At 41.0% G+C, this 25,575-nt stretch overlaps 1 protein-coding gene across 2 annotated transcripts in view; it reads right to left on the minus strand.

The window, feature by feature from the left end:
- The window catches only part of FAM124A (family with sequence similarity 124 member A), a 55,215-nt gene that overhangs the window by 19,391 nt on the left and 10,249 nt on the right, over positions 1-25,575 (minus strand). Inside the window, exons 1-2 of one of the 2 annotated variants that reach the window (XM_026856637.1) lie at positions 25,070-25,351; positions 15,751-15,782 (exon numbers count right to left, since the gene is read on the minus strand). In XM_026856637.1, coding sequence (XP_026712438.1) covers positions 15,751-15,766 — 16 coding nt within the window. In that variant the 5' untranslated portion in view covers positions 15,767-15,782; positions 25,070-25,351. Of the gene's footprint in view, positions 1-15,750; positions 15,783-25,069; positions 25,352-25,575 lie in introns of those variants that run through there. The other variant, XM_026856628.1, reaches the window with a different exon arrangement.

Consider the following 25,575-nt stretch of genomic DNA (forward strand, 5'->3'; position numbering starts at 1 on the left):
ACAGGCGTGTGTGTGTAAGCGACACCATTTCTCATGACACAGTTCAATTTGCCCCCAGCAAATTGTCACAGAAGCAAATGAAAGCTCTGCATATGTATTAGCCTTCCTGTATTACTAGTTATCCCACAGAAAATACCAAAATGCTGAGGCATCTATCTGAAAATAAGCTCCACAATTCTCACAGCTATTACATCTTTTTTCTTTCCTATGACAGAAGAGGATTAGTTCTGAGTTAATAAAACACAAACATTGCTAAGGGATAACTATTACCAGGATTGAAAGAGTGTTTTAGAATTCTAAACTTTTTACTCCTCTGTTAGGTAGTATTAACCACCCATGAGAGGTTAAAGCAAACAGTCAGACCAAATGCTGCAGGGCTGTCACACTTGATGTCTTAAAGCTGAGAGCTGAAGGTGGCCTGATATTTTATGACTGGGCTTCGGATGGGTCCTTCTTTACATACTATTTTTATTTTGTTGCTGATACAGTACTGCTGAGCAGAGAAAAAAGAAAGTCCTGCAAAGCAGAATGGCAGTCTTGCCCTGTGGTTCTTCCTCCCCTTCTTCACCTGCCCAGAAACCAGGATCTTTTAATCAGAAAGACAATCTGACAGAAAGTAGTGGGTGTTACCAAGTCTGTCTGTGCCAGTTGCCTCATTTCAGTATGACTTCATCCTGTCTTGTGGACAGACAGGATAGGTACCTGTCTGTCTAGCCCAGTTGCCAGCATCCCCTGCTGAATGCATGGAGAGAGACTGCTGCCTCTGAATAACCTGAGGATAATCATGCCTTCCTAATTCCTTTCCTCCCTCCTTTCTCTGCAGGGAACAGTGGTGCCTGCAGACAACAACCCTCTTGGCAACCAGAGCTGCCCAGCCCTCGCCTGGCCACAGATGCCTTGCTGGATGGCTATGACAACAGTGGCAACCTAGTGACACAAAGACCCATGGGTGAAGTGGGAAGCAATGGGTTAAGTGCTCTGCTCCCTTGGGTTGGATGGTGGTGGGGGCAGCCACCACCCCTGAGAGTTGCCATAAAGACTCAGTCTGGTATCTGTTAATATGATGCGTGGTGCAGCCGGCCAGGAAGGTGGGGGTCCTGGCCCAAAGCAGGCACAAGCAGGTGTAAATTCAGGTAAGCAACCCTAGCAGCTGGGAAGCAGTTACGCTCATCTGGAAGTACAGGGAACTGGAGCTACAACTCCTTCTCCTTGGAATATGTATGCATTTTACATTAAATCACACAAGAGGCAAAATATCCCCAGAAGAAACGAGCGGAATTTTTTCCCATGCCATCTAAATAACCCTAGGTTAGAGAAGTCTCCTTCTTGCATTTGCTTTTTGGTCCTAGGACTCCTGCACACCTGGCTCCAGCAGAATGGTTACTAGGTTAACTGGCCTGGCAGTCTGGTCCCTCTTTTATGTTGTGAGAGGCCCAGGTTGCATTCTCATGGAGCTGCCCTGCACAAAGATCTGTCCTTTCTCAGCGCAGTGCTCCAACCACTTTTTGATTTCAGGAGAATTCACCACCTTCATCAGTCTTGATTTTTTTCTAGGCTTCTCCAGTGGACTTGGCTGGAAACCCACTGGCTGCCTAAAACCAGCCCATAGCAGACCTTAGGAAGGAGATAAGTACCTGTCTCCCTGAAATGTCTCTCCTAACCCTGTGCTGGTGAATGAAGATATGGACCTAAAGACCTCTCAGACTCACCTAGAGATATTTAATGAAGAGTTACCTACAGGGTTAGACAAACCTGGTAAATACGTGAGTGAAGATGGAGTCTATGGCAAAGAGAGATTTAAGGCAAACTGGATCCCAGCCCCAGTTTTTGTGTGGGAAAGTTTATTTCAAAACTGGTAGATATTTTCAATTTTGTAGCCACCTACATTTTTAATCTTTTGTTCAGGAAACTCAGAGGAAGTATTCAACCTAAACCCACTTGAAACAATTTTTTTTTTTTTTTTTTAGCTGATCCACAATATTGCATTGAGAATCTGAGCACCAGAACACGAGCTTCCATTTTCCCACTGCAGCATGCTGCTTCATGGGAACCAACATCTGAACCTCTCTCACACCGACATGCAGACTGGATTCCTTTATTACTACATCAGGCAGTAAGATTTCATGTTTCATTCTGACCAAATTGCATGATGGACTACAGGAGATGTAAATCAGTCAATGGGAGAGGGTCAGAGTGAATGCGCCAATCTTCTGAACTGCAACTCCCATGGAGCAGTACTTCATTATCAGGAAATAAGTGCAATCAGGAAGTAATGAAATAATTCAAAACTGAACATTACAGATCAGCATATTTTGTTCACTGTTAATAAATCAAAATATTTTAACTGTGGGAATGTAAAACAAAATAATCACTGTATAAATAATGCCAGAAAAAAAAGCACTATAATTTTTTCTAATTGAAACTTCCTGGGATTTCTGTTGCACAGAAAGTGTCAATATTTCCCTATTTCAATCCTATTCCAAAACACAAAGAAATGTCAAAATGGTAGCACTTCTCACTGAACAGGATCTTCGCATTTTATTTGAATCCAAGGCAAGACTGACTGGTTTAGTTGTTATTAATTGAAAGGCTCATGAGGAGACGCAAAGACAGAGGCTATTTTCATAAACAAGGAGCATCACTTTATGGGCAGTTGCCACAGAAGCAGTTACTGAACACCTCTGGCAGGAGAACCCACTGTTAGGTCATGCTTTGATGAATTATGCAGAATCAATAATCTTTTGAACAAGCAGGATGTGACAGATTCACCAGCTCCTCCATTCTCTTTCCCTGCTGTTTAATAGCATCTGACAAATGCTGGGCTGAAGGATAATGTGCTTCTCAGCATGCCCTGCTTTGCACACCACCTCAAACTCAGGAAGGATGTTCAGAAGGAATAAGAAAGGGGATATTCTGCACAGCACAGTGACATGAGGAGAAACCTCTTACACACTCCCACCAGAGCAGCATTTTCCTGCGGAGCTGCAGCTGAATGCTCTCTAATAGAGGTAATGGTGCCAGGATGCTCACTCCTCCACCTGTACTAAGGTAGTATAGACAATGCACGGCAGATCAGCATACTGACAAGCATGGCAAAATGGTCAATCTGCCCCTCCAGACGGGCACATGTTACAGACTCTCTGTGCTGTTATCCAGTTGCTGTAGAAACAAACAAATAAAAATGTGTATTGAGCAAAAATACAGCTGGAAAATTAAGCCCATTATCTGCCTGATGGAGATAAAAAGCTTTCTCTGGTACATTAATATGAACAGTCTTACGAGGTGTCACTGCCCTTAGTGTACAGCATGAAATCAACCCTGAGGGAATGAATCTTATCAAAAAGTGATACTTAGTGACCACAGAGGCCCTGCATAATCAAGCAAAGGCAATGGCAGATCTCATCATGTGGTACCTCTGCTGTTAGCTGGTGCAGCAATTGCTGAAAATCCCCACTGTGCTACAGCCCCCACCGCATTCTTATCCCTCTCCCACTAGCTACATTTCCCTGACCTGCCTAAGGATAATGTTTCATGAGCAACCTGAGCTGCTGTTGAAAGGGGTCATCTCATTTCATCTCACATTCTTCACCTCCCCATGCACTGCTGCCCACTCCCTGTCATGGTTTAAACTTGGACGGCAGCCAAACACCACACAGCCACTCACTCACCCTCCCCGCCCTGGAGATGCGGGAGAAAATTGGAGGAGTAAAGGTAGGGAGACTCCTAGACTGAGATAAAAATAGTTTAACAATTGAAATAAAATAAAACAATAATAACAATAATAGAAAGTACAAATGGGTAATGCACAATGTAATTTCTCACCATCCACTGACCAATACCCAGCCCATTCCTGGCTAGCCATCCCAGAGAAGCCAAGATCCTGAAACCACAATCCTGGAAGAGACAGCCCCCACTTCCCAGCTGACTCTTCTATATACTGAGCATGACATTATATAATACAAAATATTTCATTGACCAGTTTGGATCCAGTGCTCTGGTCATGCTCCTTCCCAGCTTCTCGTGTACCTGCATAATGGCAGGACATGGGAAGCTGGAAAGTCTTTGACTTCTTAGCAACAACTGAAAACATCAGTATATTATCAATATTGTTCTCATACCAAATCCCATACTGAATCCAAAACACAGCACTATTCTTGTTACTAAGAAGAAAAATTAACTCCATACCAGCTGCAACCAGGAAACTCCCTTATGTTGGCTTGGGTACTTGTGTAGCTACACATCTTAAACTGATCATGTAAATGCACCCTGACACTTGCTCTCCTGTTTGCAGTCATATGGTCTATGGTGCCAAGATGACCATCTTGGCTTGCCTTCCAAACCATATAACCCTCATCTTCTTCATAGAAAACACAAGCATTGTGGCCCAGAGTCATCCCATAGAAGGTTAGGTACCTGACAGATGTCCCTCTGGCAGGAGACTGGCTGTCTCAGGATTCTTTTGTAGTCCATAGTGAGAGACAGAATCAAACCTCAGATAAGGCCCATCACTCTACACTGTCCACAGGTATAGTGGGAACAAAGGAACTCGATTTCCATCTTGGGCACCTCAGCTATGCAACTAAATTGGAGGAAAAGTTTGTGGGCCTGCATGCTTATCTTGAAGATCATTCTTGTCCTAGTATCTTACATTTCTGTACCATTTTGTCAACAAAAAAGACATGGTTTTGTGATGAGTGTTATGGAAGCAATGCTCTCAAACTATGTGATTGTCATGTCTTCCATTACATCCTCCAAAACCAACTTTTTTGTCTCCTTCAGTCAGTCTGCTGACTGCTTATACCAAAACAAAATGTCAGGGACTCCTTAGGTCACAGATATACTCTCAGTCCCTATCTCCCTCATCTCCTCATTCACAGCACTGCAGCTCTCACTTATCCCCTGACTAACTGGCAGACAAGAAGCAGTTCACACTTTGTATAAAGGTATGTGTGTGTTGCCTGTGGGCAGCTGTAGGTTAGGAGAAAAGGTAACGTGAACTCACATTACAGCCTTTTTTCTTCATAGAGACAAAAGTTTGTCCCACTGCCTTTCATCCAGCTCCAATGAAACCTGTGGGAAGTTAGTGTCTTTGAAGAAAGATGGCACAAGTTCACAGCATGTTTCCCTTCAAAAACAGGGTAAAAAGAAAGGGACAGGAGTGTGACATTGTGTTTCTGGCTGTGTAACCCCATGTCCCTGACACTGCAGCCTTCTCCTTGCTCTGTGTGTGTGTCTACCCAGGCTTTATGGAGCCTGTAGGCATGTCAAAGCACAGGCTGTGCTTTAGCACACAGCAAAGAAAGACCCTCAGCTCTGAGAAGGTGTATGGGACCTTCATGCAGACAAACTGTAGGAACCCACAGTGGGTGCTTTCACTTTTAAAAGCAAGCAAACTGCTTGGCAATTCCTCACAAACACCCCCCAAAATAAGGATTTTTCCGCCAATGCTGTGGTCTTCTCTGTGTGCTCTTTACTCTTGCTGCATGGTGCTCTTGCAACCTGGTGTTCTCCTCCCTCAAAATATGTTGCTAACACCATATGTTACATTGTCAACAGAAGTTTTAGAAATAATCAGAATTTCAATTAAAAAAAATCATTATCATCTACTTATCCTCTGGAGAGCACTGAAGTCTTCCTTCAGTACTCCTCTTAACCACAGATTTAGGTACTAACTTGCTGAAAAGAAAGAACTGCAAAATGTTGGTGTACTCATACACCTTCAGGGATAGTCTCCTGGATGTCAACTGTCCTTTCTCCTCTTCTCTCACACACAGTTCACCATAATTTGAGAGCTGTCTCAGTCTGCACGTGTGTTCAGGCCACAAAACAGATTCACATGATTTGGCATCTTCAAACTGTCTTCACTGTCTTAGCTCAAAAGCTAGTCTACCTCTGTTTGCCCATCTAGGGGCTCAAATGGCTTAATCACACAAGGACTAATTCTCACAGGAGACCCAATACCTATAAGAGAAAGTGTTAAGTAATTTTTTTTATACACTGAAAAATATTCCTGATCTATGGCAAACAGCTGGCAATTGTCATTATGTGTCTTTCATAAAAACAGAAGAAGATGCAGTAATCAGAAACCTCTGACTGGAGAACTGAAGCACAACAGTGAGATGCTGCTAGAAGGATTTTTCCCTGTGAGTTTGGTGATGCTACTGGCATGAATGAGCCTGGGCCATGAGCATAAGACACGGGTCCTTAGGTAACAGCCTATATTGCTGCTAAATTTGATGCAGTGAAGAAATACAGGGAAAGTGCATTAATTATTAATGCTCACTATTACATTAATTTGTTTTATTGTTAATTTATATTGTATGTAGAATTAAAAAAAAAAAAACAACCCTTACTTTCTAGGGGGAGTAGGGAAGGGAAGAGGGCCTGAAATTGAAACACAGAGAGAAGTATTGTAAATGGCTGCAGAGTTCCACTCTAGAAGAGTTAAGCTTTGCAAAGGTGCATGTCCTTGCCAATCATAAAATTCTCCTAAAGAAAGATATGGATCGTTGCATTTGGCAAGAACCCAGACACCGATCCTTGGTATTGATATCAGGTTCTGTACAGAGTTGCAATGGGTAGTAATTCAGTAGAACTTCCATCAACAATCACCAGTAGATCAAAAGCTGTACAGTGTATGCCAGCATTCCAACTGCATCCAACAACATACTGTTCAAAGTCTTTTGATTGGAAGCATTGTATTTTCTTAAAATCTATGTAAAGCCGAGATTCTCAAAAATATGTTTTTTATAAAAGGGTAGGACATCGCCTTATAAAAACCCAAGAAACACTGTACATTTGAGCAGCTAACGAAGTTGGTCCAACAATGAGCTCCATACCTCACACAATGTACTCTAGTTAACTGAGAGTGTGATTTTATGATGGGCTTAAGACAATTTAAGGCTTCACTACTGGCACTTTTCCCCCTACTATTCCCAACTAAGTGTTTCCAGTGCTTCTCATGTGTCAGGTCTAGATGCACGTTGAAACAGCTTGCTGAACAGACTGAAAAGAAGCCCTCAGAAAAGGAGTAATCAGGAATGTGCCTTCTGATGGCAGTCAGAAAACTGATCTGGCTAAACCCATTAATTCTCAGGTAGACCTCTTCTTTTAATTAGTTTGTGCTTTTGCACAAACCTTCCTGGCATGACATAGAGGTGGTAGCAAAACCCAGCTAGAGAGAAGGCAGAAGCCACAACAAAGCATCTACACTCAAGACATGTCTAAAGACAATATGGGATCAAACTCTGAGGTATGGTCAAGCATTGCCATGTTTATGTCTCTGTAGACAATAATATTAGCATCACAGCAAAGGAGCCATCTGGACTTGACAGTAGTGGAAAACTATTCTGAATCTCATAATCCTTTCAGCTGACAGAAGTCTGTGGTTCAGAAGACCTACTCCCAACCAGCTGATGGAAAAGGGAAAGCAGTAATAGAAAGCATGGGTTTTTGTCAGTGCTTCATCCTGATTCCATATGGTGGCAGCCAGGAGTCACCTGCTAAACGTTTCATGAACCTTTGAGAAGTTACAGATACAAGATTTTTTCCTAAACTATTAATCAACAAATACGTGGTACTAGCAAAAACGAGGCAGGCAGTGGGCATCTACTGCTCTAGAATGTGGCATGCACCAATAATCAAATGTCCCAGTTCCCCACGGAGTTGCATAAATAAATTTTATTAATTTCTTTTTAAAAGCTCAAATTAAAGAAAATATGCCATGATAGTGTACTGCAGTCATTAAATGAGGAAATTAACTGTGGTCACTGTCAAAACAGCATGCATTTAGGAGAAACTGCTTTAATAGCTTCAGCTTTAACAAGTGTTTCATCATTTGACTCTGAGTCAGATGGCTTTTCCATTTTACCACAAGTTCATCTGAGTCAGGAGTTGCCATGGACAGATTTTTTTTTTTTTTTTTTTTTTTTTTTCTTTGGGCTTTAACAGTTCAGACAGACTGTCTCAACATTTTCTAAATCATTCTCATCACTGTACCAGCTGAACTTGGAATGCCAAGATTTTTCCTACAGCCCATTGTTCAGGGTAAAAGACCCATTAAGTAGCTGCCTAGCTCCTTGTGGTTTTCTGGGACAGCAGCAGTAACACTTCCACACAGGGAAATTCAACCCACATCACCTAATAACCTGATTTAACTTTCTCTGAAATCTTTCCCGTAAATTTTTACTAGAATTGTGTGGCACTCCATAGCTCAGTGTCTATCAAATGATTTCCTGCGCTTCTGAATCATGCTTGGTAATGAGAAAGAGGAAATATTTGCTTATGTGGTTTTAGTTATGACTATGTGTGCTTAAAAAGGGCATTAGAAAAAATCCAGATTGTCATTCATACATGAATTATTATTTTTTAATAACTAGCCTAGTTTTTATCTTCCATATCTATATGACAGGAAAAAATCCTGACTGGATGTGGTCAGAAAACTATATACAAACCAACCAAAACCAGTTTTGATAGCTCTGGTCCAATAACTGTTTAGGGTACACTTATGCACCCTTGATACAGAAATCCCAAGATAGCACTAAGCCTGTAGGAAATAATTTAACTGTGGGACACAACATTGGGTGCATTTTAAATGATCCCAAATAGTGTAACTCTGATATTAACAAAGAACAGAGATACAAGGGTTACTCCAAGCTAAGAAGTACATTTAAACAGGAACTTCAGTCTTTAGAAGGGGAAGGGCATGTTTGTGGTTAATGCCACACGCTTGGCATGCAAAAATCAAACCTAGATTTGATTTCAAGCACAGTTACACATTTGTTTGTGCATGTCCTTACACATAACTGGGCCTCATTTATTTTTTATCTTCTCTTTCTGGCTACTGGTCATCTTTATTTATGTCTTTAAAGGCAAGTTTCCTCTCCACTCCTTATGATTCTAAACAACCATGTGCAGCAAGACCAACCTCAACATGCTATCTCCCTCCTAACCTCAACTTCTCAAAAGGTAAAAGAGCAAATAACAGCATTAACTCAATATCAACATCTCCAGCATGGTTTCCAGGTAGTGGTGCTCGGCAGCAATGATAACTCTGTGCCTCCTGAGATAGGTCCATTTGCAGTTCCTGGAAATCAGGATGCACCATCTGTGGGTGCTTGCTTGGGGATGAGACTGGGATGCTGGGGGGGCTGGGAAGGGGGATGGTGCTGTGTGATCAGATACCATTCAAAACAGGAAGAAGTTAAAATAATTATGCAACAGAAAGGGAAAATTAGACATTGGAGAGCAACAGGGCCTGCTGATGTTGCTCTGGGCTGATGACTCAAACAGAAATACAGGAAATTCTATTTAAACAGAAGAGAAAAATTTTCTACTGTGAGGGTGGTCATCACTGGAAGGGGTTGCCCAGAGAGGCTGTGGGGATATTCAAACCACGATGGGACATTGCTCTGAGCAACCCACTCTCACTGTGCCTGCTTTCATCAGAGGGCTTGGACTAGACAATCTCCAGAGGTGCCTTCCAACCTCAGCTTTCTGTGGTTCAGTACTATACTTTTCTATCCTGTATGCAAGCATTTGCTCCTTCATCACAGTGGAATTTGACGACAAGCAGCTACATAACCATGTTTTGCACAGCGAGAGACCAGTATGTGGCATGTAACAATGACATTTTCCTTCTTCACAAAGCCACAGTGGGAAACAGCATTGTTCTTTACCTCTAGCAGCATAACACAGGCCAGACAAGATATGCAGAATGCTCACTGCATTTTCCACAGGAGCTGACACAGATTTCACTACTATATAAAACACCTAAAACTGTAAAATTGACAGATGCTGCAGGCTAAGAGCTCTACATGATTTGAGTCCAATTTCCTCTTCCATTTTTCTTCATACTTTAATTAGTCTTCCTTTTATAATAACACCTTCTGGAAATGCAGCATGATGCTGGCAGGTCCACTGTAAATTGTTTTTACAATTGTATTTAATACAGCTCATTGCCAGCCATTGTAAAAGCATTTCAGTTCTCTATGGAAATAAGAAACAATATACTACAATATATCTTTGTATTGCAGTAAAAGAATATAATTATATCCTTACACTTATTAAATTACACTGTTTGGAGAAATATACTTAGAAGATACCCAGTCCAGCAGTGCCTGGGTCAGAACCAGTTTGAACTAATCTAACTTAAAGTAGGCAACTATATAATGAAATTTTAGCTTTGTGATACATTTTTTAAAGCCCAAATCAAACTCAGTCCCCTTTCTGCTCCCGGTTAGTTTTGATCACCTTTAACATTTAAATAAAGGCAACCAGATTTTGAAATGATACAGAAGTAATGGGAAGCCATTTCTCCATATGCTATTGTTACAAGGCCCATATACATTATGCACCTGCATAATACTATAGATCCTTAAGCTCCTGTAGCTGCCATTATCTCTGCAACCAGAAACGCTCCATCTTTTGGTTTTGTCAAAAGCTCCATTAGTGCCTATTTTGACAGATGCCATCTCTCAGTCTCTGGAGTGTTTGGTAACAAAAATTCCTAAGAATTAAAAATGGGAGAACTTCTGGAGACACTGACTTTGCTCTCTTCCATCAAGGATCTAGTGCTCAGCCTGGATTTGACTCTCTCTTTTATTCGGGGATACATTTTCCTCTTCATGTTTCATTCCAACCACACTTACAATCTATTAACTTAAGTAGAGGGAAGAGGAAGATTCTTTCCAGGTAACATCAAGAAGCAGATGCCATCGTAGGGAAAACACAAAGAGTGAAAGAGTGAACCAGCATATTATTACATGCACTTGGTATGGAAGTGGTGTGGAAAGGGTAATGTAACTGTGCCTTGGCAAGCTCTGAGCATGGATGGGACACATGGCCTTATGCTGATCTCTCATAACCTACCTGGTGGATTACAATCGGCACCTGAGTAGCTTTTGATGGGTCCTCAGAATGACAGTGCATGCAAATATGTAATTTCTACTTTTAATGAGGCCCTAACCTCACATCTGGCTTCAAAATAAACAGAGTTACTCAAAATAAGAGCGGATAAATGCAGCAAAGAAAGCAATTGCAGCTTCAGAAAAACAAAGGTTTACCTCAAATTCAGGACAGCACTATCTTTTGGGTAACCATTTATTTCTTATTTGAATATTGCCACTTGACTACATGCCATTAACTTAACCTAATTGTTGTTAATAAGAATTGCTAAGTGTCTAAAAGAGACTGGGAATAAATCCGAAAGAAAAGGACATCTATTAGGGTATGAAATTTTTGACAAACAGAAGTTTTCAAGGGGCTTTTCATAAACTGTACTGTACATAAACCAGTACTGTAGTGCTAGTGATTTCCCATTCCCCATGGCCAGATTCAGCACAAAGAGCAAACACCACTCAGGAAATAAAATCTACTATCCAAACTGCCATTAGGGCAGCCAATAGCCAAAGTGCCATTAGGGCAGCCAACACACAGTTGGTGCACGGAGGTAAGATACAGCCTCAGAATCTCACCCTGCCTCTGGAATCAAGAATAAGAAACCTTGGCCTTATGAGCCCTCGATAAAGATTACAAATTTTGCACATGGGGACTCTTGTCACTTGTAGAGAAAACAGAGTCCGAAACCAGCCCAGGGAGCTGATGACACTGACAAAATACTGACCAAATCTCCCAAAAAGATCTGTATTTATATATTAGTGTAATAATAGAATACCAAACAGGAAAAAAAACCAAACAAACAAAAACCACCACCAACAACAACAAAAAAACCAAACATGCTCAGTAACCCTATATTTGTAAATCTGCTAAAAGAAACTGTCTTGTGCTTAATTTTTAGAGCCAGAAAGTGGGTGAAATTTCATGGGTTTGGAAGTATGCACAACATGGAAATAAAATTTTTATATCTTACCTCTCAGGTTTACCATGGAAGAATACAAAAAAACTAAAAACACCCCAGAAGAACTCAGTCATTTTCCAGCTGCTAAACGAACGGCAGGGAAACCAGGGAAGGTGAATTACCAGTTTTGCAAGTGCAAAGCAGGTGAGTGACAGGCCCTTTACCTCACTGAGAAGCACAACATGAACCACCACATGCTACAGGGTTTTACTATTTGAAATGCTCTAAAATCTGCCACAGACTTGCATCTATGCCCTATGGCATCCCATAGGGCCAGTTTTATGTTTCATTTACCAGCTTAGCTGGAACGGTACAAATGTGTATCCAGGCAGCTCCCTGCTGACTGCCTAGCTGAAAAATGTCAGGAGGAAAAAAATCACTCACTTCCACAGCTATTTATAAGGCAACCTGCTTAAATTGGCTTCGGAGCTGAACAGGTATGGAATATTTCAAATGTTACAAATCACAAAAGTCTTGCTTCAGAATGCCTGCTTCTGGTTTGATTTTTTCTGAAGAGCTATTATCATAAACGCAAAGATAATGCAGAGGAGGAAATAAGCAACCTCCATCAAAACTCCCCCTCCCTGGGTAATAATCATCCCTGAAGCACATAGCTCAAAGCAATTTGAAGATAATTAAAATGTCGATGTGCAGAGACTGTTGCTTTATTGTGCTGACCAACACTAATCAATTATTTCTTTGTGATTCCAACTGTCTGTACCCATATGCCACCTATGGTCTTTATACTTCGGTATTATGTACTTTGGACTCTTCTGTGTGTGTGAAACGACTATCACAATTCCCTCTTGTATATGATTTGGGATCCCTAATAGTAACTGAAAAGAGTAATGGAAAAGATAATTGAAAATATAAGCAAAAAGAAGCTTAATACACTTCCTAGATTAATGAAGAGCACACCAATAGGCAAAACATCCTAATAAGACAAAGCACACATCCTGCTAAAGCAGAAAGAGAAAAGTGGCTATACATACCAGAATTCAGGAAAAAGAAAGTCAAAATTAATTTAGCACTTCTCTTCCTGAAATCACACTGCTAAACCTTTCAAAGCTGTAATACCTCAAACCCCAGCATCCAGCAGACAGGTTTGCATGGCCTATTTACTCTGCTCAATAAGAGAAGGCAAAGCGGCACACAGTCACCCTGACAACAGCCAGAGCCTGCACAGCAGATAGCTGCTGCATTTTCTTGCAGGAATAAACACACTGCAAACTTTGACACTCTTTCCCAAAGTCCTTGCTGTACAAACTCACAAATGTTAGATGAATGCTGCCAGTAAAAAGCATTCTTGTGTTACCCAAAGCCGGGACACAAGGGCAAAGAAGAAAAAGAAGTGAGATGCTGCATAAGACCCAATGTCCAACCCACCCACCAGGCAGAGCTTTGAACTGCTGTAGTAGTACATCGCCCACAATAACTGCTGCCATATGCTTAGGGGAAAAAAAGTCCTAAAAATAACCCATGTACAGAATGATCCTTCCATTGTCATATAGCAGCCAATAAGATTTTATTTCTGACCCGGGAGGGTCTAGGGTTCCTGTATACTTTTGCATTGGTGCAAAGTCCTTCAGTTTGTTCAGCTGCTGTCATCACAACCAGTGATACAGACAGATGTAGTTAATTCACCTGCTAAATCTTTCTTATGCTTTTCTTGGCATGTCTGTGGAAAACCGCTGTAGAGTGGAGTTCATCCAGAAATTTAGAAGATTATTCATTTATTAAATGCTGAAACTGACGTACCACCAAATAAGACCCCTGTAAAACCAAATTAGCCTGTAATCCTTCTGGTTTAGATAAACTCCACTTCATTAGAACAGGAGTTTTAGATGAAGCAGCTGTAGGTAATAGAGATTCTTTGTTTTTTAATTTACAACAGCTTACTTTGTATTATGTTAGGGCCTAAGAGCATCATCGATTAGACTGCTTTCTGTACTATGAATGATACCACTTGCTCAATCTTTTCCCCAAAGAAATTAAAATGGCCAAATCACCTTTTCTTTCTAATATCTCATCCCCATTAATCTTTCCTTCAAATGCATTATGCACCCCCTGCCAGCCTCCAACATGAAAGCACTTCTATTTTACTGAAATTCTTTTATGTAGTTGTTTTTGTTACTCTTGCACTGTCTGACCAAACTGACCACACAAACCCCACAAGTTAAATACTGCTACTTTTTTTCATTTTTTCTTGGAAGCAGAAAAGAGAAAGGAGACTGTCCCGTCTCCTGAACTTTTGTGTCTTTGCTAGAATGATCCCTTCTTGTCCTGACAAATTACTGGTGTTGAAAGACAACTGTAATCCCCACACATTCTGGACAGCCGTGGCCAGCAAGACACTGAGGTGACTACAGTTAACGTGACAAGCTGTAGCTGCCACACAACCAAAAATTAATCTTACAAACAGCTTATTTAATAAAAACAAAGTCTTACAAATGTAATTTATTACCTTTATTTGTAAAATGTGCAGAGGTCATGCAAAGTTGGTAAGGGATCAAACCCAAATTTTAAATGAGAAATACTTTACCTACACCTTGTCATCTTAACTTACTTGCCAAATAAGCACTTCTACTAGGGAAATAATTACGAGTCACCACCCAAAAAGTGGAGGAAGCTGACAGCATATTCCCCAAGTCATAACCCAAAATTGTGAGCTGAGGGAGTGGTGGGGCACACATCTGGTGTAACCAGTCAAATCCAACATGTTTTAACTATCACAGAAAATTTTGCCTGAATTTTGCCTCCCAATCATTTCAAAAATTGTCTGACAGCAGAAATCCAGAAATCTATTTAAACAACAGAATTTAGGGAAAGCCACACTAAATTCTCTCTTTCTCACACACACTGAACAGATGGAGGAAAGACAGCAAGCTCCCTGCTAGTCACATCAGCTCAGGAGCCAGACATTACGAACACTGTCTGATCCAGCTCTTGTTGAAATCAATAAAAGCCCTCCGCTGAAGACTATGGGAGATGGAAAATAACCCTCTCCACGCTTCAGTCAGAATGTGTGAATGAGAAAAAACTGACAGCTTTCTTCCCCTCTGATTTTCATGGTGCTTAAAGATCCAGATTATAAAACACAGTTTGTCATCTGTGAATTTTTGATCTGCTTGCTTGGCATAAATGAAGCTCATGTCTATGTGTGAATCAGGGAGACAGGCATCACCTTGCACTTTGACAAGAGAGAGATACTGGTAGCTGTGCATGAATAAGCATTATTGCATTTCAAAGTGCTGTGGATACAGTATAACTAAAAATGGTTGGAGTGGGTAGCTAGAGGACTGAAAAAGTGCTCCTTGTTCCTTAAAAAATTGCCATTTTGCACTGGTGAAAAAGAAAGAAAAAAATAATCCAGACACCAGGATTCATCTTTTAGCAGTTGAATAACCTGAAATTCAACTGGCTGTCATAAATATCTAGGAGACTGTGACACTAGAGCATCTATCATCTTTGAAACCAAATAAATGCTTCACAGAATTTACTCTCACGTGCTTCGTTGGCATCAGGTTACAAAAAGCATTCAATTATTCCTGCATTTCCCAGCTCTAATGACATTCATCACTGCAAACTCATTTGGCTGGAGGACGCAGTTGCACTAGCCGCACCATGTCTACAGATTTTGTTCTCGTTTTGCCTAGCATTCTTGTGAGCTCCAATATTTATGACTTTACACATCACTTGTATTTTGGTCATAAACATCCAATCTATAATTTTCTATGCTGCTTCTAGACACAGATCCAAGAAGAGGAGGAATGGGGACTTTACTGTGTCAGAGTGAACTCCATCATAACACTAAGTTGATGTTCATAAATACTAGCAACCAGAAAAAAGAAAATATGAGAATTCATTTCAAAAATATTCTCAGTTATACTCACTGCTGGTTGAGGACATACGGCTGTACTCAGACCTGCAAGACAAAGATTTTCGTTAGACCATATTAAAACTGAAAGTGATAATGAAAAATATACCAAATCTAACTCAAATTGCATATTAAGATAGTTTAATTCCCATTAACATTTTTGTGCTAAGATAATAACAGGTCTTGAACATGGCCTCAGAAAAACTGACATCTTGCATGACTTTTGAAAACACCTACTGTTCTTTGGTCACAACTGGCAGGGAAGACACAAAATGAGTACCAAAATATAAACATTTAGGTGACAAAGTTTTTTGCTTTAGGAAACTCTTTTCCTCTTCAAGACACCTCTCAGTAAAACCATACACCATTGGTTCTACTTCAATGCATACTGGATTATCCGTGAGAAAGTCAGAACAGTTAAGTATTTTGAGCAACAGTGCAATTAATTTTGTAGCTGCATATAACCCCAAACTCCTGAAAACCCTATTCTAGGACATTTATGTCCCATATTATGTCCCAACATTATGGCCCATTTAGGTCCTAAAGATTCAGAAATACTAAGATAAAACAAATATGCCATCACTGGATATTAAAAAACAAAAAAAAAAAAAAAAAAAAAAAAAAAAAAAAAAAAATTAATTTCCACTTCTGAGGCCCTACCTATGACTTTTGAGTGTTTGGTTTTGGAGTTCACAGTCACACAGCCTCCACTCCCTCACTCACTGGGTCCCCAAAACAGACCCCACTCACCAAGCTCTCTGCCACAATGAATGTCTTGCATGTATGCCCTGCAGTGCCCTGAACATAACAGGCTAACTGTTCAGGGAGCTGTAACACAGTTCTTGGATCCAAACCTAAATGCTTGTTTTATATAAATAATTGAAACAAGTCTGCAATACTGCTTTAAATTAAAAAAAAATCCACGGGAGCCTTGACTCCTAAGATATTTGTCTGGAAATGGATGCCATCTAAGTATATTCTCAGGGCACCTTCATACTCTAGGCTCTCAGGCATCCGAGGCAATAAAGGACATCAACCCTACATAACTACAGTGAATGCTTTCAATTTTAATATGGACACATCTCTGCAGAAGAAACAAAGTCATCCCCCCCTATTTCATAGTGCCGTGCTTAGCACTCAGTATTCTGCAGATCAGATGCTAACACTGCTGGTTTAGGTGAGAAAGACCATGAAGAACTACCCTCAACTCTTCTTGCCAATCCTGCTGGATGAGTAAAAGATGACACTTTCTACATTTTTCACAATACACATGAAAAAAAAACGCAATACCATCAATTACCATGAGGTTATCATAGATTTTTGAAAAAGGTCTGTGCAATGCTGGGGAGAGACTTGCTGATCGGGCTTGCAGCTGTCTTCCTCTTTCTCTCCTCTACTAAATCCTGCACCCCCAGCCGTTGTCACACATGGCAGAGATCACAGGATTAGGTCATTAGTAGCCCCTCTCAGTCGCCCCACATATACCTGCTACATAGCACGTCCTACATGAATAAAACGTTATCCCTCAGCCTGCCTCCCCGGACCCTTGTGTAGCTGGGAAAGGCAGAGGCAGCAAGGCATGAGCAGGGGTGGCCGTGTAAACACCACCGGTTCAGCTCTGGGCAGGGCCCAAGGGGAAGGGATCCCAGGGACTGGCTAAGAAGTGCTGTGTGGGCCATAAAGCTGCATGGTATTTTTGGTAGCAAGTCATGTCGGTATCATTTGGCACCATGTATATTCGGAAGGGTGCGAAAACTGTGTAACACGGTACTCTTCACAAGCCCTGAGGCAAGCAATATACATCCAGCTGCCTTCAAGCATCCCAAGCAAGGATTGATTTAGTCTGGATTCTGTTTGAAAACAGCCCGGGGCTGTCCCTCAGTGTATCTGTGTTCAGCAGTTGGCAGCTAATTCAATATGAATCTGCACTGCTTGTATTTCAGATAGAAGAGAGAAAACATTTTGCCTTTTGCTTACTGCAAGTAGAAGCATCTTTCTATTACTTCACACTGTTATTTTATTATCCCAAAGTGCTGCAGGCACATTATAGGACATGGAGAATTAATGAGTCCTGAACTGAGGAAATGGCAGTCTACGTACAGGCAGGACATGAAAAATGAGACAGGAGGAAAAATAAAAAGATGGAGAGTGAGAAAGGAGGAGACAACAGTGTGCTTGGAGACTAATTGCACAGGCACATTTTAATAGGCTTAGAATTGTATTGGGGTTTTTTTGTAATTCTAATATGGTTCAAGTTAATATTTAATTCATGTTTGTTGCATAACTGACACACAAAGAATTAAAAAAAAAAAGGATAATTAAGCTCAAAGGCTTATGTCAACCTCAGATGCTGAAATGAGGCCTGTACCCCCACTAAGCTCCCTCTATAGTCAATAAAAAGTCTGAAGTGGGTTTCCCTAACTGTTGTCTAGAGATGAAGCCTACAGAAACCACAGTCCTAATGTAGGACACTCAGCTACATGCCTAAAAGCAAATGGGATGAATATGAGTCTCTCTATGTGCTCTCAGGGCTAGCCTGAATCGCCTTATGTCCTCCCTCTGACTCCTTCCTCTCTTAGAATTTCTTTGTCTTGAATCCTTAAGAACAAAAATAACAGTGTTAGTAAAAGCCTTAATAATTTCAAAACATTAGCACAAACTACTTAGATTCATGACAAGCGCTAGTAAGTGGCTTACAAAGTAATTTTTTTTTTTCCTTAAAGTCAGCTATTTAGGATACTAAATTCTGTAGTTTCATTAAGTCTTTTAAGCTTTTTAGACTAGTATACACAATGAACATTCCCTTTGACAAGATCATGCATTAGAAAAATTAAGCACTGAAATAAACAACTCCTGGGTCATGTAGACTCTCCGGGCATGAAGCAACTTTGTTCCTTCCCATTCTTTCCATACCTGTTTTAAACACCTTGAATATCAGCTTCCACCAGTTCCCTTGGAAGAAAATTTTCCCATTAGGATAACTCAAGAGTAAAGCACTCATGGGCTTTAATGGTGACTGACTGGGGCCATACTGGGCTCAGAGGTTCCAGGCCAATTACATGGTCTTGCAGCAAGCTATTTCCTCTGATAGGTACTACATTATAGATAAAAGGAAAGAGACATTCAGGACAGAAAGTGAACAAATGGAGGACTGTTCCCTTTATAGGCACATAATGAGGAAAAAAATGATCAAAAAGGGTACTGAAGCAGTGGGAGGTACTGAAAAGGAAGGCTCATCGCTCAGTCAAAAGACACATCAGTCTGCAAAGAATTTGTGCTCAACGGTCAGCCCACCAGCAAAGAGGAGCTGTGAAGATGTCAAGAGACATTAAAATAGGAATGTAGAAGCTTGAAATAAATGTTGGACCTCGATTCCCATTAGCACCACTGAAGGATCAGGACTGTGCATTATCACAGCGCAAGACCATCAGGAGCACAAAAGATCCGGAGCAATCAATCCTCTGAGATCAGCATGCGCTACTCATTGATTAGTAATACGGAGCCTCAAAATACCCCAAAAAGGGAAATAGCCCACTGAATACCAGTAAGCAGCTGCTAGCGCAACTTGTAGTTACTGAGTACAGTATATAAAACCGCTCTAAACCTGTTTCTTTGGGTAAGAAGCACAGCTATGTTACATTTCTGAATTATACAAGGAATGTAGCTACACCAGCGTTGCACTGTGCTTGGGTTACTTTGGCATGCTGATCAGCTGTGGCACAGCATCACATTAACACAGCTACAGCACTGACATCTACAGTAATAAACAAATACACTCATGAGAACTGTCTGGGACCAAGGCCAACTGCCATGAAACAGTCTGCACCTGTACCATTAAAACCTCTTGCCTTCCAAAACAGACTGCCAAGTGGTCTGCTGGGAACAGGCCCTGGGCCACAGTAACGTGGTAGAACAAGTCCCTGGCCCACCGTAAAACACACCCAAGAATCACATGGGAGAGAGCTAGATGGCCCTGTCCAAACTGATGCCATCAACCTTCGTAAGTATTCAATAGTATGGACAACTCTGCCCCAGTGCTAAGGGACATCCCCACATGCTGTTTAATGAACTGGTGTGGCTGTAACTAGGGTTTCTGAGCCAGCCATCTCCACAAGGCAGTCTACGGTATAAAATGAACACACATCTCAAGTTATTTTAACACAGTAGTACACCATGATATGCCCAAGGTCTCCATTGCCAGGACTAATCCCCCCCGCAAATGAAATAGTGGAAAGTTTACTAGCTCGTCTGCTGTCTGCATCCTTTCTTGCCTAGCACTGATGGAATGGTATCTGCTGGATTCACATTTCCCCTGCCTTCTCTACCCAGAGTTGTTTCAGATTTCACTGTTTCTTATTAAGAGCTGTATTTAACAGCTTCTTTGCCTTCCCACCCCAAGAAATCACTCCATGGGCCACATGGAAGGATTTTATAGCAGTTAAAGCACAATGTGTGTGTGTCAGAAGATTTAGGTTTGTAGCTCTGTCTTGGGTTTCTTCTCACCAAATTCCTGTGGGTCAGATTACAATCTGCTTCACTAGTATCAATTCAATGCAAATCTGTTACCTTCATAGTACTTCTACTTGTGTTATCAAGATGACTGCAGTGGAGTAACTCAGAGCCACCTGTCTTTAGTACAGTGATGAAGTCAGATGATGGATTCCCATCCTTCAGCTCTAACTACGACACTCAAGAGCTTATTACTAACAGTAGTGTTTGAGGCCCCACATGAGACGTCATCATCACCTTTGTATAAGGATGAAAGGTTGTTTGTAAACTCCCAAAAAGCACCTGATGTGGCAGGACCACACTGTGCTTTAAGGAGCACATGTGCCTGCGCACCCTGCTCATCACACATTCACAGAGCACACTCCCCAGAGGGACACATCAGAACTCAGGTAGCATGTACCTACTCATCCAAAGTCAGGGGGAAAGTCACCCTCCCAAGGTCCTGGTGCGTTTAACTAACAACAGAAGAAGCCTAGTTTAAGCCAAACATCTAACCTTCACACAGCTACAGTTAGCTGAGGTGAACCTCGTTGCCTGCTGGGATCTAGCTATCACGGGTATCAGCACAGACCTCCTGGCCACCAGAATGTGATTTAAAGTCTGTTTCAACCACACTTTCAGTGCCTAGCCCCAGAGACATGCACTAGCAGGTCTGCCTACCCTGAGGTTCAACCAAGCAGCTTCACTCCACCGAGTAAATCTGGTTAGAAATGGTGCCTCAACCCAAATTCCTGACAAACAGCTCAACTTTATATTAAGCAAATGTCAAATCAGAGACAAGTTTTCTACCTTGACACATCTGGAATGATGGCTATACAGGAAGTGAAAGTCTCAGGAAAAAAAAAAAAAAAGAAACCCCAAGGTAAAAATAGGCCTTAAAATAGCTTTCAGCAGCAGTGATTTGTATTCCTGAGAGCTTATTATAGATGGATGAAATATGTGACAAGAGACTGACATGTCATATTGAAGGACTATCATACAGATGACAAAGTCATAAGTGTTGAATCCCTTTAAGCTAGAAACATGTGTCATGAAAGCAACCTCTCACCCCAATAAACTATTCAACTATTCATTTGATAATTTAAGCAATCCATTCTGACTGAGGACACGCATGAATTACAATACTCTTAATACTTTTTCCTTTAAGTGGGATACACCCTCTTTTTTATAGGCTGCCTCGTCTCCTATTAACAATTGTATTTTCTGCTTTGGAGTCTCACATATTTTACAGAACTGCAACACGTAAGGAATATTTTATCTCTCTAACAGATAAGTTAACAGAGGCTCAAATAATTTGTCATTTCACCAGGATCACACATGCAGCTAGTGAGAGCCACAAGGATAATCACCAAGTAAGGATAGCAGAGTAAAAAACTTAATCTCTGCAAAAGTAACTGAAGGGATAGAACCACAGGAGAAAATGAAAGGAGGGAACAACCCCCCTGAATAATAACTGCAACCAAACAGTAATAGCTATTGCTAAATATATGTTAAAAATAGCTGCTGTGTGCGACAGTGTCCTAAGCTTCAAACATCTTTTATCTGTTTTGATAATAATTTCTCTACATATTGTTGAAATGTTCCTTTGCAGTTGACTGTTACCAAAGAAATAGTATAATTTTCCTTCTTCCTAAAATACGTCAAATACTTAACAATTGTCTACTAATTAATTCAGCTGTCATCATCAATATTTAGGTTGCAAACTTACACATTGAAGTACAGGGGGTTTTTTACTAATATCTCCCCACTTTCTCTAAAAAGATTAATAAATTATTTGAAATATGTGGAAAAGTTGCAAATTCAAATAATTTCAGTTAAAAGTTATAACTTCTCAAAACTTTAAATGACTTCTAAGTGAGGAAGAAGAAAACTAAGGGTTTAGACAAACCTTGATACTATAAATAAGCTAATGATTAAAGTGTGAACCCTTTAAGACATGGGCTTTTACGGATGTTTAAAGGAACAAGTGAAGTTCTGCTTCGAATTATCACATATATTGAAATCTTCATTAATGTCAGCTATCTCACTGAAGTGTTATGCTCAGTTAGGGCATATACATTTGATAAATAGGTGAGAGCATTCCTATAGATGTAAAGCTTGAACACAGCTAACATGACCAAATAAAAGTTTAGGAATAAAAAATGTAAGACTTTAGGTCCAAGACACTACTTGTTTTCTACAGTCACTATGCGTCACTTGGGATATCAGTCATGAATACAAAAAATTCAGCTGATACTTTGCCCTTGACATCAGTGGTAGCAAGAATCTGTCTCACTGCTTCAAAGTTACATGCCTAACAACTTCTAAAATTGTCTTAGTTTGTAATTTTGGGTATTTTATCCCCCAAAACTCTGCTATTTAGAGTAATGATAGTGAAATAACAGCATTTGCATGGCTTGTAAAACCAAGAAAATTTGAAAGTGAACATTTCTACAACTCACTTTAAGTAGCTTAGTATTAATATTTCTAGCTTTTTCATGGTTTGTTTTTCTTTACAATTTATTTACAGTTCTTTAAACACACATATTTCTTCTCTCTTCCATTTCCTTCTTTCACTTGTTTTGCCCTCTGTTTGCTTTCTAATCAAAGACCAAAGAAAGACCATTTTCTTTTTCCTAAAATGTTAGGTTTTATAGGACAAAACCACTACTAATATTATTACCAGATAAAGGTCTCTGTTTCCCATACTTCTGGGCTAAAACGTATCAGTAGTAGATGAAATAAGGTTTTTATACAAAAAAAGCCCCAAAATACATTTCCCAAGAAGATAGAATTCGTATGGGCAAAGCCTCTCAGACCAAGGATGGCCAAACTCTTTCAAATTTTACTAATAAATAGCCAGTATAAACTAATTGGATTCTATGTTCTACTCCCTTTATTTAGGTACTTGACAACACCAGCTCAAGCCATTCTTACTGGATTCGGGAACTCAAAATACACGATTTTTGTTCGACAGCCTCTTTGCCAACTCTATTTATGAAGTAAATGCAGTTAAGAGGAACATATTTTCCAACAGATTAGGAAAATTAAGGCTTCAAACTGTAACTGACCTTGTGTGTAGCAGAGTTTTGCTTGCTCTTGTAGCTGGAAGCCACATCAAAACCTTAAGGAACATATGCCCCGTAGAGTGCTTGATGTATTTGGTTAGCTGCTATAAGCAGCTTCAGCAGTACAGGCTCTGTGTAAGAGCTCACACATCATTACATACGATCATCAAGATGACAAGGGCTTGCAGTGCTTGGATTTACTACACTCACTATCCACTACTGTTCCCCAAGTAACAGAAAGGGACCACTTGATGTAAAACTGTTACTGAATTACTCTGACAGTTGTCTCTCCTTATACTTCCAGAGGATGATGGCTGAACTTCAAAATAGGTTTTGTTTTTTTTTTTTTTAAACATTGAGTAATTGGACAGAAAGGAAAACATTTCAATTTAGCAGTAGCTGTGACGGGACTGAAACAAAGCAAAAAGTAGTTCTTCTGGTAAGATAGAAAAGCAAGTGCTGTGAACAGTTGGTTTGGTGAGAAAACTGAAATATAAACATTGTGAAAAAGACATACGAAACATGTTTCTCAGACTAAAATAGATGCTAAACAGAACTAGAAATAATAATTGAAATGCAGAGACCCATTGCTTTTCAAAATAAATTTCAGTGCAAAGCACTGCAGTTATTAATTACCATATGTCATTGTTTAAATTCTCAGACTCTTCCGCTAACCTACACTTTCCAGTGTCAAGCCTGGGACAGGGATGCTTCATAATATCATCAGATCTAGCACCTCATCAACGCCAGAAACAAGCAGCTGTCATGATGATCGCTGAGGTCTAAAGGCTAATGTCACCAGCTGGGTCAAATCCTTCCAAGTCCTCCTCCCAAGGGAACCCAGGTTTTTCTATTCCAGATAAACACAGCAAATTTAGAGTGATGTGACCTATCAAGGATTTTTTGAGCTTTGAACCTACCATGAATCTACCGGTTATTTTATTTTCCTTTTACATACGTTCCCCAAAGATGGACTAAAATCCTGTTGTTTCAATGTCTGGAAAGGCCGCTTGGATTTTTCTCCTTTAAGCTAACATAAAATATTTTAAAACTTCCACTGTTAGGTGTGCCTACAATACAAAGTGATGGGAAAAGTCCTCAACCCTCAGATGCCAGAAGAGATAAAAAGTTTGCTTTGAATTAATAGCTTGATGTATGAAAAAGATTATGACCTTCCATTTCCACCTTTAAAAAAAAATTGTAATATTGCTACTTCAATTTTGATGCCACGCACGTGACACCACTTTGCAAAGAAGAATTAGCTTTACACTTTTGCAACAGCCAGACTAGAGATCAAAGGAGATACACCAGACAAGGAGCTGGGAGAAAAACAATTGGGAAAGCAAGGAGGAGGAGAACGAAGATCTAGGGAGGAACAGTGTTAAACAAGAGTGGGCAACCTCCTTTTGTCCTTCTGGAGCCAGAGAAGGAGCTAAGGCTCACAGCTGTTCTCAACAAAATGACACAGCAGTAGCATGTAGGATGGGCTGGGGGGTACCTCCCTCTCTCTCCCACAGAGGTGGGCTGAGGGTGGGAGCAGAATGGGGGATCCTATGGATCATCCTTGCAGCACCATGATCTTAGGAGAAGTCATCCAACAAATACAGCATACGTCTAGCAGTGGGGTCATGAAGTCAGGAAAAAAAGTCATTCTTGTTGACTCTGATATGACACTTACAGGGTGGACAACTACCAAGCAAAGTTCTCAGCACTTTATAGTTCAGCGTGATGAGTATCACCACAACAGCAAACCAATTTCAGGGTGCCTACAAGTCTAACCTGCTTTTGTGGGTGGCTCTCTGATGGTCCTTCTGAGGAGTCAGCTCTGTCTCCCTGACGTGGTCCCGTCGTCACTGCCACAAGGGCAGCATGGGCGGCTGGGCACGCTTCCAGACTATCCTCAACACAAGGTTAACCCGGGATACAGGGATGGTGCGGCACCAAGCCCTGACCAGTGTGTCTACAGCCCGTAAAGCTTAGCGCTGGGCCCCTCCGCTGAGGCAGCACAACGTGCTCGGGAGCTTAAACTTAAAGGCCACGGCCACGACCTCCTAGTATCTTCCGCCCCGTGTGTAGAAGGAGGACGATGGGGAGTTTTCCCCTACTCAGTCGAGGGAGAGGGGCGAACTCCCCGGGGCTTTCCAAGCACGGCGATGCCCCGCGCCTCCCCGGGGATCTCGCAGGGCCCCGCCAGCCCCGGGGCGGGAGGAGGAAAGGGCACACGGCGCCGCGCGGGTGCTGCCCGGGGCGCGTCCCGCCACTCGGAGCGGGGCTCAGCCCAGGAC

This window comes from Athene cunicularia, assembly GCF_003259725.1.
Source record: "Athene cunicularia isolate RWA chromosome 1 unlocalized genomic scaffold, athCun1 chr1_part1, whole genome shotgun sequence".
NCBI lineage: Eukaryota > Metazoa > Chordata > Aves > Strigiformes > Strigidae > Athene > Athene cunicularia.